We start from the raw sequence: 17,431 nt of genomic DNA on the forward strand, positions 1-17,431 counted from the left end.
TCCCTGGGGCAGCTGTGATAAGGAACTAGCTGTGATTTCTCTTGGTGATAAAGTCCCAAGTTGCTGCTAATTGGCCTCTGGATTGTTGCCTACATTTAAAATGGAAGGAAATGTTACATTTCAGTTAGAGACTAGTGAAAATATAGGTGTAATTTTTTTTCCTGTCCAAGTTCATGGAACTTGGGTTCATGCATCACAGTTTCAGGACTGCTTGAGGGTGGCTGAAAAGCTATGACAAACTTAGACAACGTATTAAAAAGCAGAGACATCACTTTGCCGACAAAGGTCCGTATAGGCAAAGCTATGGTTTTTCCAGTGGTCATGTATGGGTGTGAGAACTGGACCATAAAGAAAACTGAGCGCTGAAGAATTGATGCTTTCAAACTGTAGTGCTGGAGAAGACTCTTGAGACTCCCTTAGACTTCAAGGAGATCAAACCAGTCAGTCCTAAAGGGAATCAACTCTGAATATTCATTGGAAAGACTGATGCTGAAGTTTCAATACTTTGCCACCTGATGCGAAAAGCTGACTCATTGGAAAAGACCCTGGTGCTGGGAAAGATTGAGGACAAGAGAAGAAGGGGGTGACAGAGGATAAGATGGTTGGATAGCATCACCGACTCAATGGACATGAATCTGAGCAAACTCTGGGAGATAGTGAATAACAGGGAAGCCTGGCATGCTGCAGTCCATGGGGTCACAAAGACTTGGATACAACTTAGCAACTGAACAACAACAATCAATATTGGCTGAGTTCTTGCTAGGTACTATGTACCTGGTGATATGGGAGGCTAGGGTTTAGCGATGAAAAAACCAGTTCCTGCTCACCTGGGGTTTACCACCCAGGGAGGGAAGACTAACGAATATACAGTTCAGTGGTAGGTGCCAGGAAGGCAGTGCAGTAGAGAGCAGCAAGGTCTGTTTTCCAGGGAAGGCCTCTCTGAGGAGGTGTTGTTCGCTCTGGGATCAAGCCATGCTGAGAGGTAGAGGAAGGCTGTTCCTGGCATAGGAGCTGCAAAGTGCGCAGGCCCTAAGGAGGAAACAGCTGACAGCATTCCAGGGCCTGCAGGAGGTCTGCGAGACTGGGACAGAGTGGCAGGTGGGGGCTTCCTGGAGTGTCGGAGATGGAGTCCCAGAGGCTGGCTGGGCCCATCAGGCCGGCTTTGTGGGCCAGAGTGAGGGGTTTGGGTTTTCTTCTCAGTTTGACAGGCAGCCTTTGGCAGGTTTAATCAGGAGAGTGATGTGGCTGTGATGTGATTTACATTTTGGAAAGATCCTTCTAGCTCTGTGTGGGGAACAGAACGTAGAGAGCCAGGCTGGCACCAGGATCCAGTGAGGAGGCCAGGCAGGGGTCCCAGTGAGAGACCATGGCAGCCTGGATCAGGGTGGGGCCTTGGGGTGGAGAGAAGTGGGCAGATCTGGGGTATCATTTGCAAAGTGGCTCAGTGGCCCGGGACTTTCTGGAGGTGGGGATGAGAGAGACGGGTATAGCAAATGACCCCCCCCACCCCCGCCCAGCTGAGAAACAGACCTGGATCTTGCCGCCTCCCCTCGCCTCTTCAGCCCCCTGCAGCCCTCCACGGCCCCTCTGGGGCCAGCCACCCGCCCACAGGCCCCTGGCATGCGAGCTTCGCAGCTGGCCTTGATTGTTGTCACTCCCCAGGGAGTCATGGGAACACACTCCCCCTGCCCCCTGTGCCCCCCTCTTCCCAGACAGGGCCAGGCCCTAACAATGCCCCTCAGCCAGCCAGTGGCCTGGACACAATGCCCCTGTTTCGGTTCATTGCCAGCTCCAGGAGGCCTGCTGGGTTTCCTGGCCTGTTTGGCATATATATAACTCTGGCTTCCAGCAGGGATTTTTTTGTTGTTGTTCAAAAAAAAAAAAAAAAAGAGGAGAGGGAGGGAGAATATCTCAGGCTCCTCCTTTCTGAATATCTTAATATATTATGAAAAGCCTTTCTCTTCTCTTCGTGAGCTCTCGCTACTCCCCTCCCTGACCGCATTTGCCATGTGCTGTCAACCCCGGGACCAAATGCAGGTCAGCAGGTGTCAGAAAAGAAAACGAGCAAAATGAGAGAAAAGCGACTTGCTCCACCGTGGCCGGCCTCAAATGTGCTGGGGAGGCTGGAGGTGATGAGAACAATGAGGCCTCTGAGGGGGCAGGCCCCGGGGCCCGTGCTTTTCAGCCACCTTATCTCCAACTTCCAAGACACCCTCCAAAATGAGGCACAACGTTTTATCTTGAGCCCCTAGGAAGGAGAAGAGCTGCTGACTAAAAATGGGCATGCCATTGATTGTATGCTGCACCTCACTTTCAGAGCTGTTAAATACGAAAAAAGAAAGTTTGAGAGAGGACTTCCCTGGCGGTCCAGTGGTTAAGACTCTGTGCTTCCACTGCAGAAGGCACGGGTTCAATCCCTGGTCAGGGAACTAAGATTCCCACCTGCCCCCTGGTGCAGCCAAAAAAATATTAATCAATTTTTAGAAAATGGTCTGAGAATCAGTGGAATATAGGATTGTCTCATCTACACACTTCATTGCTGTCCAAGTGTGTTTTTCTCCTTGTCTCTGAGCCTAATAAAATTTGGGAAGCAGTGCATGGATTGCTGCTTGAAAACTCGTTCTGCAGCCTAACAAGAAGTTTTTTTCTTTTCTCATTTGGAAAAATTAGGAGGAGATGTAGGCAAGCTGCTCCCATAATTCAGCCTTCATTCTTAGTAACTGCTGACATTTATTGAGGGCTCTCTACGCGCCAACTACTGCCCTAAGTGCTTTCATAACTCAGTTAATGTCCCAACAGGCCTATAAAGTGAACACTGTGATCGTTATTATTACCATCCCCATTTTACAGGTGAGAAAACAGAGCCCTTCTGCTTTGAGGGCTCCGCAGCCCCTCACTGCAGCACTGGTCAGGGCAGGCATGGCCACCCTGTCAGGTTTTCTTCCTTCTGCTTGGAAAAGCATAATCCCACTGCAGAGGCTGGCGTGATACAGAGAAAGGAAGAGGCACTGGGTGGGCCTTGGAGAGGAGAGGGGGTCCCCAGAGCTGGAGCTCATGGAATAATGGGGGTGCAAGGGAAGGGAGGCTCACTTATGGACTAGAAGCCTAGCCACTTCCACTGACCTTGGACCCTCCGGCTGGACATTTGGACTGGCTGATGACCAAAGACTGAGCCAAGGCCACATAGTCAGGCAACTGCTGGCTGGCACGAACACCCCCATGAACACCCACTCCCCTTCCCTTCCACATCCACGTCTTCCGCAAAGAGGAGCTGTGCTGGTGCTCTAGTAATGTTCCTAAGAGTAGTTAACATTTATTGGATGCTTACTCAGTGCCGGGCACAGGCATTAGGGATTGCAAACTCAGAGTGGCAGGGCAAATAAGGTCATCATGAGAGGCAAGCCAGGCAGGGACACTGGTTGCCTGGAGGGCCAAGGCTCTGGCTAAATGGGGGACAGCACTTGCTCAGTACCCTGATGGCCTACCTGGCATTGCCAGATATTACTTTTTTTTAAAGCCAAACATTTGGGCGTTCCCTTGTAATCGAATGGTTAGGATTCCAGGTGTCAGGGAATTAACATCCTGCAAGCCATGCAACACAGCCAAAAATTTTTAAAAATCCAAATATTTAAAATTTTCTATGCTGCTGCTGCTGCTAAGTCGCTTCAATCGTGTCCGACTCTGTGCGACCCCATAGACGGCAGCTCAACAGGCTCCCCCATCCCCGGGATTCTCCAGGCAAGAACACTGGAGTGGGTTGCCATTTCCTTCTCCAATACAAGAAAGTGAAAAGTGAAAATTTTCTATAGCATGTCCCAATTTAAAATTTGTTTTAAAAACTAATTCATAATTCAGGGGAAGAATACCCTGAGCAAATTAAATCCGGCCTGCGGGCCAGTTTGCAAACTCTGCTTGTCTTGTTTTCTCATTGAACCCGGACACCCATTCTGTTGAGGAGCCCCTGCCCCTTGTTCTACCAAGGAGGCAATCAGAGCTCTTCATGGGGGTAAATCACTTACCCATCTGGCCAAGCCACACAGTAGGGGTCTGCCCAACTCCCAAGGCTTGCTCCTATGTGAGACAGCCTCCCGAATGGGTGAGAGGCCTGTGTTCAGACACAGCCAGGACTGGCACCGTGACAGAACATCTCCAGAGACAGTAAACCGTCAGTCAAACCATTCAGCGTAGTGACAAGGGATCATTCGAGACGAATGTAATGTTGCAGACATAAAACTCCCCACCTCCTTCTGCCAGAACTCAACAATGGATGTCTCTGTGCCTCTTAATAAAATGAAGTCCCCACAGAATCATTTCTCCCAATTATGTATTCCTTATAATAATGGGATGTTCATGTCTGGAGATTTTTTTTTTAAGCTATGAATGTACGTTTAGGGGAGTTGGTGTATGCGGAATAAATAGCTTTGAACTATTTGTGTCGCTTGTCAAACTTCTTAATGAGCATATTGTGCAGATACAAAGAAATCTGACTCTCCCATTGGAGGGTGAGCTCCAGGAGTCAGAGATGAGTGTTTTGCTTTCAGCTGTCCCCCAAGCACCTGGCACAATGTCGGATACATAGCAGGGGCTCAGTAAATATTGAATGGAGACTGGGGAGTGGATGAATGAGTGAGGCTCAGAGGAAGTGAATTGACTTGTCCAAGGTCACAGACTCGGATTCTCGTTTACATCCACCTGATTTAGAAACCCAGGCTATCACTCCTCCACCAGCCTGCCTCTAGGAAAGAGATCTTCAGGCAAAGGATCGTGGCTCCAGGAGCTTCTACCCCTTTGGACTTCTCTTGAGTTAGGACTTGAGAAAGGTGGAGATGGACAGTGAGCCCCTGTTAATTAAGCCACTATCCACATAATACCTTTTGGAAACCACACATTGTACTCTTAACAGCCCTGAGGCTGACCCTGAGGTATTTACAGAGGGGTTGTACATGAAGGGCAGGCCCTGGGTTTTACAGAGGAAGACTTCTATTTTGCTGTGTGACCTTGAGCAGCGAGTGCCCCTCTCTGAGCCTCCTTCCTGAGCCATGTAGATAAATGAGCTTCACTTATTTATCAGGTCGAAAGGAGATCATCAGTGGAAATGGCTGCCCAGTAATTGTGGATTTTTTTTTGAAGCCTGAGAACTGTTGAGAACAGGCTTATCAGGATACCTCGGGCTTGGGGCTAAGAGGCTCTATCTTAGAAAGCCTTTGCGGCTTTCAAGTGGGTATTAATAGATGCAGAAGGCCCTTATCTCTGAGTTCACACTGGAAATTCTGCTCTTTACTCCCTTTTGCTACAGGAGGACAGGAGAGCTTGTGGGAAGGAGGGCACCTGCTTTGACCTAGGAGATTGTGTACTGGAATACTTTAGGGAGGGCAGGGTGTTGAAAATCCCCAGGCTTTGGTCTTATTAAGTCTGAATAATAAGCTTTTTCATTGGCTAGATAAGCTCATGCCCTTTAGGTCTCAGTTTCCTCATCCTAAAATGGGGCAATAATAATGGTATCTGTCTTCCTTCACCAGCAACCAGTACAGTGCTTGGTATATAATAGGTACCTGATAAATGTTTGCTGAATGACTGTTGGGGATGAAAGAGCTTCACAGAATGAATGCTACTGTTGTTGAGCCCCTTTGGGAATGTGTGAAGGAAGTGAATTCCCTCTGGAGTGGGAATGTTGCTGGCTTCTCTCACCCTCTTGTCAGGATCTGGCTTGGCTATTTAGAGTGAGACCTACCATTCTAGTGGGAGCTTCTCGAACTGAGGAGGGAGGAGGGGGACAGGCCAACCCTGGGGCTGGAAATCCATTGCCTGCCAGATTGTGTCACTGGCTGGTATCACTCCTGAATGGGCTTCAGTTTTCCCTTCTGTACTGTAAGAAGCTTATTTAGTCTCTCTGATCTCTTCTAGTGCTCATATAGTCTGGGATTTGCGATGAGTAATTTCACAAACTGCTTAAGAAACTCCTGGTGTGTTCCTAAACCACCTCATCTTAATGGTTTTTGAAACACTTTCAGATCCCTTGTACTTTTCATCCACATGGCAACCCTGGAAGGTGAGGTGGGGGAATGGCAGTGAGCCCATTTTATAGATGAGGAAACTGAGGCTATGAAGTGTCTGCAAGGTGCTGTTATTTGAGGCTGCCCCACACATTTTGGTTATACAAGTACACTGATTTGTTCTCCAGTGTGAATGTACATGAAAACCACCTGGCATGAGGGTAGAAGTTTGCTTGTGAAAATGACTCCTGGGCGCTTAGATTCTAAATTGGCAGGGATGGGGTGGGCCCATAGTTAACAAGCACCCAGGTGATTCTGAAACCTGGGACATTCCAGGTAGCCTCCAGTGTGAGCTTGTTTCTTTTTACAGCCCTTCTCAGCACCTCCTGTGGACCAGGCCAGTGTTGGGAAGAGGCCCTATTGGAGCTCCCAGTCTGATAAGGAAGGCAGATAAAGAGATCCAGTGTGCCCGCTCAGTGCTGGAACAGAGGTTGGGGTGGACAATGGAGGAAGCCAGTAACTTCAATACCTGAGTGCTCCCTGGAAGAAGTGATATTTATATGGGGCCTAGGAATCTCATTCTTGATTGCGTCTTAGCTTTCTTTTTTTTTCCCCTGATGGGTCAGTCCCCACCAGATGGCAGGCAAGTTCATAGAAATCATCAAGCCTTTTACATCTCTGCCCTCAGTGCTGGCACAGAGCCTGGCATAGAGGAGAGGACAGTATTGCTCAAATCAGCTGATCTGAGCAATGAGAAATGGCTGATGGAGAGGTCCCAGGGCCTCCGGATTAAATGCATTTTCATGCTCAGCATACTCACCTCCTCCCTTTGTGAGATCTAACATGGAATTAATAGTGAAAATTCCACATCATGTTGTAAATGCTTGTACCTGTTTCCCTCTTCCCTTTTTCCCTATACTGTGAGTTCCTTAGCGCCAGGAGTCAAGAATGGGGCTTAGAGCCGGCTCTCAAAACGTTTGTTGAATGAGTGGATCAGTTCAAGCAGAAATTGTGCATAGGGTACTGGAGTTTCCAGCTATAGGAGGGCTTGTAGAAAAGCCCAGAGCTGTAGTAGGCCAGACATTCCTCCCCATTTTCTGACAGCTCCCTTCTGCTTGGGCTCTGGGTGAGAGGAATAGGGTGGCCACACGATTTGAAAGTGAACGGCTTTGGTGAGGAAGTTGAGGGAGATGGGCCGGAGCTTGGAGGTGGGCCTGAGAACCCAGAAGAGAGGAGGGGCAGTTTCTAGAGATCTGGCCGAGGGTGTTGGGGCCACAGGTGAGAGTTCTCGGAGTCACGTGGGGTCTGCTGACGTTGATATGCTTAATGCACATTCTGTCCTCAGTGTCTCCACTTAGAGGCATCGGGCAGATGGGGGTGCGTCGGGGAGGAGGTGGGGCCACCACGCCTCGGACAGGGGCCGTCCCCTCTGAGGGCGGGGAGTGCAAACGCGCCTGGCACCGCCCCGACAAAGCTTGCGCGCGCCCCGACCCCCGATTGGCCGTGCTGCCTCGCGCCGCCGCCCCGTCCCGCCCTCCGCCGCCGGCACGGTGCGCTGCAGCCAATGGGCACCGTCGCCGTCGCCTCCGTCACAGCCCGAGCAGCCAATGGTGGTAGCGCTCGGCGGCTCGTGGCTCTTTCGCGGCAAAAAGGATTTGGCGCGTAAAAGTGGCCGGGACTTTGCAGGCAGCGGCGGCCGGGGGCGGAGCGGGATCCGGAGCGGGATCTAGCCCTCGCCTCGACCTGCCGCCATGGGCCCGCGCCGCCGCCGCCGACTGCCACCCGCGCCGCGCGGGCCGTGAGCGCCATGGCCGTGGCCGGGGCCCCCGCGGGCGGCTCTTGCGCGCCGGCGCTGGAGGCCCTGCTCGGGGCCGGCGCGCTGCGGCTGCTCGACTCCTCGCAGATCGTCATCATCTCCACCGCGCAGGACGCCAGCGCCCCGCCGGCCCCCGCCGGCCCCGCCGCACCCGCCGCCGGCCCCCGGGACCCTGACCTGCTGCTCTTCGCCACGCCGCAGGCGCCCCGGCCCACACCCAGCGCGCCGCGCCCCGCGCTCGGCCGCCCGCCGGTACGGACACCAGGGACACTGGGCCGAGTGCATGCCTTGGACCCCCGCGCAGACCCGGGCGGGGCACGATGTTTGGCCCGGCGGCAGCGGGGGCGGGGGAGGGTGGGCTGAAGCGCCCAGGCTGGGCGGTGCCGAGCCTGGGTTGGGCCTCAGGGCTCCGCCCTGGGGTGCGGGGTGACCTCGGGCCAGTCCTTGTTTGCTGCTCTGTGCTCTGGGCCTCAGCTTCCTCGCCGGAGCAGACTCAATGATAATAATGGTCCACGTGTATTCAGCTGTCGCTGACTGCATGCCAGGCCTCTGGCTGACTTCAAGGCAGCTAAAACTCACATCCATGCTGTGAGCTCGGTGTTGTCACTGTGCCCATCTGAACTGTGCCCAGAGAGGGGAAGTGGCTTGCCCCCTGGTCACAGGGCTGCAAGTGGGATTTAAACTGAGGCCTGCTGGCTTCAGACCAGAACTTGTGGCTGGGTGGTGGGCATGGCTGCTTGGGGAGGTCAAAGGGGGGTGTTCTGGGACCAGACCATAGAAGAACCATTGAGGAGACCCTCCTTCCTGCCTCTGGGACTGCCAGGTGCAGGCCTGGCCCTCTGGGCCTCTGGGGACAGGCTGCCTGGCTGGGAGGCCTTCTCTGCAGGGGCGGGGGTGACTGGGCCAGCTGCTGATCCCCTCCCTCTGCCTGTCCTTCCATCTGCCACCCTCCACCCTCCCAGGCCCTGGTTGCCATGGAACCTCATTAATCAGGCAGGCAGACCCCCGGGCCCCAGTGGAAGTCCTGGGTGGGCTAGGCCTCTGGGAGCTGGAGAGGAGGCCCCCAGTGCCAGGAGAGAGTAAATGCTCCAGGGAGATCCCTTGATAAAGTGCTCCCTGCACAGCAAGAGGCTAAAGACAGTTGAGACTAGGGGGCCCAGAGAGGTGTCTGAATTAGGGGGAGGGGGGAAGGCGGGGGCGGAGGCCTAGAGCTTGGTCCTGTGGGCTGCAGGACAGGGTGTGGAGACCAGTTTGACTGGTGCAGCCTGTGGGTAGAGTTAGGGCATGGATGGGCAGGCAGGATGGGGTCTCAGCACAGTTGGCTGAGCAAGTTGAGGCGGGAGGCAGGGCCCAGGGCAAGGAGGTGGAAGCCCAACTGCTGACGGAGGCCTGGGTAGCAGCTGGTCCCTGAGACATCCCAACAAGGTTCCCCCGACCCCTTTGGCCCCCTGCCCAGTATGTCCGTCCTTCCGGAATCACTGAGATGCTAATAATAACAATAGGAGGCACCATTGTTTTGAGACTGTTTTGTGAGTTCGGCCATGTGCCAAGCACTTTACCCAATTAACTCGTTTAACCCTGTCAACAACTTTCCCGTTTTACAGATAGGGAAGCTGAGGCTTAGAGATGTTAGAACCTTCCCTGGTGAGTCAGCTCATGAGTGGTGGGACCAGTCCAGATTTCCTGAGTGGTTAACTGCTGGCATGCCTTACTTCCTGGAGATGCTACTAGAGATGAAGGAAGCCCAGGGTCCCTTCCTCCTAATAAGTGAGAGGGAGGGAAGTTGCACAGGGTCAGTCCCCTGATTGGTCTCCTATACCCCAGCAACCTGTCCCTCCAGGTACCAGCTTGGAGCCTGATCCAGTAGCCTCTATTTAGCTGATTGACAGGTGCTTAGGCCTAGGGCTGCCCTGCCCTTGGGCAATGGAGCTTCAGGCTTAGAGGGACAGCCAGGGACTGGGATCAGGAGGTTTGCCCTCTGCTCCACACCCGGGGTGTCAGGTGCAGCCTCATTGGGTCTGAGCATTCCATTCATTCAGCAGTTGTTATTGAGTGCCTCTGAGGTTCTAGGCACAGAGGCACGTAAAGAGCCTCTGCCATCACAGTACTTAAGGGCTAGTACGTGTCTTCTGCCGTGAGCAGGGCTAGGGCCTGGTACCACCTTGCTGCTGTTCAGAAACATGGGCTCAGCTTTTGCTGTCCAACACCCCCTAACGTGCCTGTGAGTAGCCGCTGGCTATCTGAGCCGTGGCCTCCACTCTCCCTCTGCACTAGCATCTGTTTGGGGGCAGTCCTTGAAACAAGCTGCAGGCTCAGCTTCTGCACAGTGAGCATTCATTGAGTACCTCCTGCCTTCAAGGCTCTGTGCAATTCACCCATTACTCCCGGCTCTTTCTGTCCACGTCTCCCCCGTTGTCATGGCTCTTAAAAACAAACTGAATATAATACATATTTACTATAGAAGAAGAGATGAGAAAGTTGAGGGGGACAAGATCCCCAGCCCCATTCATTTTTCCTTTTTTCTCTTCCAGAGTCTGCTTTTTTTCTTTTTTTAAGGTGGTTATGACATCTTTCTAAAGTTTTAGAAATTGAAGTTTTTCCTTTACTTCTGTGTGCCAATAGCGCATCATCCCCGCTTTAGAGACAAGGCAGCAATTCCTCGTGGTCCTCGCCCTGATACCAAGGTTACTACTGAAATGGATTCTATAATAATACAATCTGAAGCCGAGAAAATGGTTTCATGAGCTTTTTAATCCCCAAAAGGGATCACATAAATGCATTGCTTCATAACCGTGTTTTTCTTGTCAATATGTCTTTGGGAGAGTTTTGTATCAACCTGCCCCCATCCTTCTTGACAGCAGTGTGGTATTCCAAGGGCTGGATGAACCAGTTTTTGTGGCCTCTCCCATGGATAGGTATTTGAGTCATCTGGATTTCTTTCATCCCTGCTTTTTGGGTCCCTGTGCCCGCATCTCTGAAGAACAGCAGCAGAGATGGGCATCCGTCTGCCTGAGTGTGGCATGGATCCACCTTCAGCTTGGGCACCCTTTTGAGGGAGCAGGAAGGAGGCAAAGGGTGCGGTTGGCTGGAGCATGCTAGGGTTCAGGGCTTTGGGGCGAGGCTGGAGAGCGGGTACATTGTGGTTTGGCTTGTGGGAGCCTGGCTTCCGGATGAGCCTCTGCCCAGCCCACTAAGGTTCGAATCCTGACTCCACCTCTCACTGTGTGACCTTTGCGAGGTGCAGACTCCTGAGGAAGTGGAAGTCATCAGAACCCCTGCTGCAAGGCGGCTGGAGGTTGTGGGTGATCACACGCAGGTGAAGCAGTTACCTAGCAGTGCTCAGGACACAGGAAGCACTCAGCATGCATTAGCTCTGATATTGGCAGATACCTGAGAAAATCTATGGGTGCCTGCGTGAGAGGGTGTGTCTGAGTCCGGCAGCATGTGGGGCGGTTCATTCAGCAAACATGCTGATGCCCAGACCTTACGTGCAGAGATTATTCAGACCCAGTGCCTGCCTCTGAGGGGCTCCCTGGCCTCTGGGTGAGACAAACACCTGCAGAAATTTCTGGCGAGAGACCATGTGGGAAACGGTTGCGAGGCTCAGTTTCTATTGCGCGATTGATTGGAAAGACTGAGGTGATGGGTAAGGTGCCTCTCTGGAGGGGGAAGCGTTGGCGTGAACTCGGAGGGAGGGAGGCGAGGGCCAGCCAGGGAGGGACGAGCATGGGCTAAGGCTTGGCGGTGCAGGGCTGTGAAGAAACTCAGAAGCTCAGCAGAACTTCCTGTGGGAGAAGTGGTGGCAGATGAGGAGACTAAGGTGGAGGGGACAGACGGAGGCAGGGAGACCAGCGGGAAGACAAGCCGGGTGGTCCAGATAGGAGGTGCCAGTGGCTGTGGTGACGGGAATTTTGGCAGCTAGATGCGATGAGGGCAGTGGGTGGGCCTGAACCAGGTTCTAGCTCAGGAAACCCTGTGGGTGGCAGAGGGGCAGGTATAGCTGGTTTGGGTCAGGATATGAGAGAGATGCCTGTGAAATCCCCAGGGCAGTCTCCATTCTCGTGCGGGAATCCTGGCTCTGGCACTTCCTGCCTGTATCACCTTGAGTCTTTCTGGGCTTCAGTTGTCCTACCTGTAAGATGGGGCCATGATTCTGCTGCCTTATTCACAGACAAATCAGAAACCAGAGAGAGGTAGTTACTCACTCAGGGGATCAGTATCCCAATGGCTTAAAACATCAGACATTTGTTATATGGTTTCTGAGGGTGGGAAATTCAGCCGTGACTTAGCTGGGTGCTTCTGGCTGAGGACCTCTTCTGAGGTTAATGCCAAATGTTGGCCTGGCTGCAGTCATCAGAAGGCATGACCAGGGTTGGAGGATATGCTTCTAAGCCTGCCCGTGTTGCTGTTGGGGGCAGGGCTTTAGTTTCTTGCCACTTGGGCCTCCTTAGGGCTATCTGAGTGCCTACGTGACATGGCCGCTAGCTCCAACCACGAGGGAGGGATCAAATAAAGAGCAAGGAGGAAGCTTTAGTGCCTGTGTGACCCTGTCTCAGAAGTGACATACCGTCACTTCCACCACATTCTGTCCATTAGAAGCGAGTCACCAGATCGGGCCCATGCTTAAGGGAACGTTAGGCTCCATCTGTGGAAAAGAGGAGAAGCAAAAGAGTTTGCAGACTACCATAGGTCCCCCAGGGAGGTAGTGGCGGAACTGGGGCTTGAACTTCTGCCTTCCAGTTGAGTGTTCTGTCCTGCGGGGTAGGATCATGCTGCCTGGGACCTCCCCCTCACTCATACTCTTGGGCATCCTGGTAGAGTGACTGGGGCAGGGGGCTGCCCAGAAGCACCTGGTCTTCAGCCAGGTCTCTTGTGGCCCCACTCTCCTGGTTACTGGGCATCCTCCCATTGTTTTTGCCATAGGTGAAGCGGAGGCTGAACCTGGAAACTGACCATCAATACCTGGCTGAGAGCAGCGGGCCAGCTCGGGGCAGAGGCCGCCACCCAGGAAAAGGTACCCCCAGGGCTTGGGCTCGGGCAGGCCCCCTGGCCAGACCCACATTGAGGGGGCGTGGACAGACAGGCATGCTTGCAGAGTAAGCTCTGGTCTGTCAGGCCTGGGTCTGATCCAGGCCTCAGGGGGCCCCAAGGGGCAGCTGGAGTGGCCGCCTGGCATGGCTTCCCCAAGCCCTAGCGGGTGGGAAGTTCCCCAGCCGGAAGAGGAATTCTGTGATTGGCAGGCAGCAGTCATGGGGCCTCCCTGCTTGGCCTCACCAAAGGGAAGGAACCATCTGCCCCCTCCCACCCCCACCCTACCATCCTCCTGCCCTGCCGTTGCCAGGGAGCCCAGTGTGGCTGGGGGTGGTGCTAAGGGACCTTGTCCTGCCTGGCCTCCAGGTGTGAAGTCCCCAGGGGAGAAGTCACGCTACGAAACATCATTGAACCTGACCACCAAACGCTTCTTGGAATTACTGAGCCGCTCGGCTGATGGAGTGGTCGACTTGAACTGGGCGGCAGAGGTGCTGAAGGTGCAGAAACGGCGCATCTACGACATCACCAACGTCCTGGAGGGCATCCACCTCATCGCGAAGAAGTCCAAGAACCACATCCAGTGGCTGTAGGTACCGGCCGGACAGGAGGGTAGGCGGAGGCCCAGGGTGGGCCGGGCCAGAGGAGCTGAGAGCCATACCTGCTGTGGCTGCCTGCGTCCCCATCTTAACAGCTGGGCAAACCGAGGTTTAGAGAGGAGAGCTGGCTTCCGTGAGGTGATGGATGCAGGAAAGAACACAAATCTTACATATCTAGCGCAGCTCAACTTTCCATTTCTTCACCTGGGTAACCACCATCTGGATAAGGATAAGGAACATTTCCAGCACCCCAGAAACTTCCCCTGTGCCTCTTCCCAGACACTGTCCCTTCCTCATACCACCCAGGTGACCACTGCTCTGGCTTCTGTTGCCGTTGATGAGCTTGGCTAACACAGCTGTTTTTTTTTTTTTCCCGTTTTCACCTCTTTCCCCGGTCATCTTACTCCACTCTGACACGTCTGCGTTTTCAGTTTTGGGTAAATATTCCATTCTACATCGATTTATTTATTTATTTTCTTCTCACTTGATATGTCTTACAAATGCTTCCATTTTTGTATCTAACGCATCCATGTCTTTTTGCACAACTACAGAGTGTTCCACGGCATGTCTTATCCTTGTGTACTTACCCAGCCCCCTACAAGGGCCACGTGGGTGTTCACAGACATTCAGGCCCAACTCTGAACCCAGCCAGTCTGCCTTGGAAGCCTGGCTGAGGAGCCAGGCCGTGAGGGGCAGGGGGCAGCAGCAGACTGGTTGCTGAGGGTCACAGCTCCAGGGAAGAGGGGCTGGGAGCTGCTGACCCCTCCTGTTGCCTCCCGGCAGAGGCAGCCATGCAACGGTGGGGATCAGCGGGCGGCTTGAAGGATTGACCCAGGACCTCCAGCAGCTGCAGGAGAGTGAGCAGCAGCTGGATCACCTGCTCCACACCTGCAGCACCCAGCTGCGTCTGCTCTCGGAGGACGCTGACAGCCAGCGATATCCTTGAACTGCCTGGAGGGTCATCAGGGCCCCATCCAAGTGGGAGTGGAGGGCCTTACCCTGGGCCCTGGATTTAGGAGAGGGTTCTGGCTTTGGATACTGGTCCTGGCTCAGCATTCACTCACGGTGTGACACTGGACAAGTTATTTAACCTCTCTGAGTCTCAGCTTCCTCTGGAAAAGGGGAAAAACAATCCTATTTCAAAGCTGTACAGATTAAAACCAGAAAAGCTAGTATCAGTAATAACTGATTTATTTAACAGGGATAACATTTAATACAGGGATTCAGTACCTAGTTGTAGCTTCAAGGTTAGAGTTGCTTTTATTTGCAAAAATAGAAACTTTATTTTGAAAGAAGTTATGTTTATACATTTTGGAGATAACAGCTCAGACGGTAAAGAATCTGCCTGCAGTGTGGGAGACCCGGGTTCCATCCCTGGATCAGGAGGATCCCCTGGAGAAGAGAATGGCAACCCATTCCAGTATTCTTCCCTGGAGAATTCCATGGAGAGAGGAGCCTGGTGGGCTATAGTCCATGGGGTCACAGAATCGAACATGACTGAGCAACTTAACACACACACACACACACACACACACACACACACACACACACACACACTAATTGACATCAAGGTCATGGGTCTGAATAAATTCTTAGGACTATGCCTGGATTTAAGTAATTTTTATGAAATGATTATAGGCAGCTATCATTACCTTGAGATTCAATAGGTAGAGTGATCTCATTGTACAGATGTAGAAGCAGGCTCAAGGGCATGAGATCTGCTTGAGACCATGTGCCAGGCCCTGGAGTGGGCGATGCAGAGGACAGGAGTGACTAGGCAGGGATGGGCTCTGCCTTCTGAGGTGTCTGGGTGGGTGGCCCCCAAAGGCCAAAGATCATATGGTCCTTGACTCCACCAACCCTGGCCTATGTGACCTGCCAGGACCTTCGTAGCATCGCAGACCCTGCAGAGCAGATGGTCATGGTGATCAAGGCCCCCCCTGAGACCCAGCTCCAAGCCGTGGACTCCTCGGAGGTGAGACCTGGGAGTCTAGACTGGACCAGGGTGGACTGAGCTGGGCTGGTAGTCCAGCTGAGCCTCAGTTTACCCTGCCTGCTACCTCCACCCAGAACTTTCAGATCTCCCTTAAGAGCAAACAAGGCCCCATCGACGTTTTCCTGTGCCCTGAGGAGAGTGTGGGTGGAACCAGCCCTGGAAAGACCCCGTCCCAGGGGGCAGCTTCGGGGGAGGAGGACAGGACAGCTGACCTTGCCACTGCGGTGCCACCACCACCATCATCACCCCGCTCATCCCCTGCCACAGATCCCAGTCAGTCCCTGCTCAGCCTGGAGCAAGGTTGGTGAAGGCTGGGTGGGCGGGGTAGGCTGGGCCCCTCTCCCGGGTGGGTGGGCAGGTGTGTCAGCCCCTCCCCGCCGGGGGTGTCCCCGGCCTGTGATGCTCACCCGTCTCCCCAGAACCTCTGCTTTCCCGGATGGGCGGCCTGCGGGCCCCCGTGGACGAGGACCGCCTATCCCCGCTCGTGGCGGCCGACTCACTCCTGGAGCACGTGAAGGAGGACTTCTCCAGCCTCCTCCCCGAGGAGTTCATCACCCTGTCCCCCCCCCACGAGGCCCTCGACTACCACTTTGGCCTCGAGGAGGGTGAGGGCATCAGAGACCTCTTCGACTGTGACTTTGGGGACCTCACTCCCCTGGATTTCTGACGGGGCTCAGGGGGACCAGGGCCTCCTGAGATGCCCACCCCGTCTCTGCAGCCCTGGAGCCCCCCGCCCCTGGCCGTCCTAGCCTAATTGGAAACGTTTAATTTATGCCCCTCTCTCCTACCTCCAGTGGCTTCTAGCTCTGGAGTCTGGCTCCTGCCAGGAGGCTGAGCAAGCCAGGAAGGGAATTCTGTTTGTGGTGTGTTTGTGCATGCACCCAACCCCCGACGTGTGTGTCCACGGGGTGAGTGGTGTGTGAGCATGTGTGTGTGCATGTCCCGGGGAATGAAGGTGAACACATCTGTGCGTGCACTGAAAACACGCCCCAGTGTGTCCACGTGTGTGTGCATGAGTCCATGTGTGCGCGTGGTGGGGGCTCTAACTGCACTTTTGGTCTTCTTGCTCCAGGGGCCCCACGAGGCCCAGGGTGGCCACCTGCCCCCAGAATCCTGTCTGCTGACCAGGCCAGGTGGCGAGGCCTTGGCCTGCTTGTTGGCAGGACAGCGAGAGCACTTCTATCGTCTTAAAGGTTTTTCTGATTGAAGCTTTAATGGAGCGTTATTTATTTATCAAGGCCTTTTTGGCAAGCTTGGGGCATCAGCAAAGGGTAGGAGGGATGTGGGACTGGTGCCGCGACTCCCTTACCCCTGAGCGAGGGCAGGGGTCCTTGAGCTGTTTTTTGCCCCACTCGGAAGGAGCTGAGGCCTGAGTGGTTTATTTATTCGGAAAGTGAGGGAGGGAGACACAGACTGACTGACTGACAGCCATGGGTGGATTGAGGGGGTGGTCCCTCCCCATGGGGTCACTGCAGGGCCCCAGCTGCCCCCAGGATGGATGTGAGATGGGAGAGGTGAGTGGGGGACCTTCACTGACAGGGTGGGCGGGAGGGGTGGGGTGAAGGGCCTCCCCCCCCCAGCCCAGACCACAGGGGCCCTTCCTGTGGCATTTGAAGTGCCCCCTCCACCCCACTTCTTGCTCTGCCCCACCCTCCAATCTGCACTTTGATTTGCCTTCCTAATAGCTCTGTTCCCTCTGCTTTGGTTTTAATAAATATATTGATGGTGTTTGGGCCCAGTTTGGGGACTGTGTACTGGGAGCAGGTCTGTGGCGGGGAGAGGTCAAGGTTGCTGGCGTGATGACCGTTCCCTACTTTCCGTTTCCCTGTCCCTGCCTGGCTTCATTTTATTTGAGCCTCACAGCCCCAAGAATGATCGGTTTCATCACCTTTTTTTTTACCCTAATTAAAAAACTGGTCCAGTAAAGTAAGCAATGAATTCCCTTTTTTCCAGCCACAGAGAGGCCACCCTGATCAGTTGGCTATGCTCCTTCCAGATG

General features: G+C 53.8%; 1 protein-coding gene across 2 annotated transcripts; it reads left to right on the plus strand.

Moving 5' to 3' along the window:
• Positions 1–7,680: 7,680 nt before the first annotated feature.
• On the plus strand, positions 7,681–17,165 carry E2F1 (E2F transcription factor 1). Of its 2 annotated transcripts, XM_027558780.1 has the most exons (8): positions 7,681–8,061; positions 12,733–12,823; positions 13,207–13,426; positions 13,868–13,873; positions 14,220–14,372; positions 15,297–15,411; positions 15,507–15,732; positions 15,852–17,165. In XM_027558780.1, the coding sequence occupies exons 1-8, from the start codon at positions 7,801–7,803 to the stop codon at positions 16,097–16,099; spliced, it is 1,320 nt and encodes a 439-aa protein (XP_027414581.1). In that variant the 5' UTR covers positions 7,681–7,800; the 3' UTR covers positions 16,100–17,165. The 2 variants fall into 2 exon arrangements, with proteins under 2 accessions (XP_027414581.1, XP_027414582.1); XM_027558781.1 differs by lacking the exon at positions 13,868–13,873 and having other exon boundaries at positions 7,684–8,061.
• Positions 17,166–17,431: the final 266 nt, after the last annotated feature.

Source organism: Bos indicus x Bos taurus, chromosome 13, assembly GCF_003369695.1.
Source record: "Bos indicus x Bos taurus breed Angus x Brahman F1 hybrid chromosome 13, Bos_hybrid_MaternalHap_v2.0, whole genome shotgun sequence".
Lineage (NCBI taxonomy): Eukaryota > Metazoa > Chordata > Mammalia > Artiodactyla > Bovidae > Bos > Bos indicus x Bos taurus.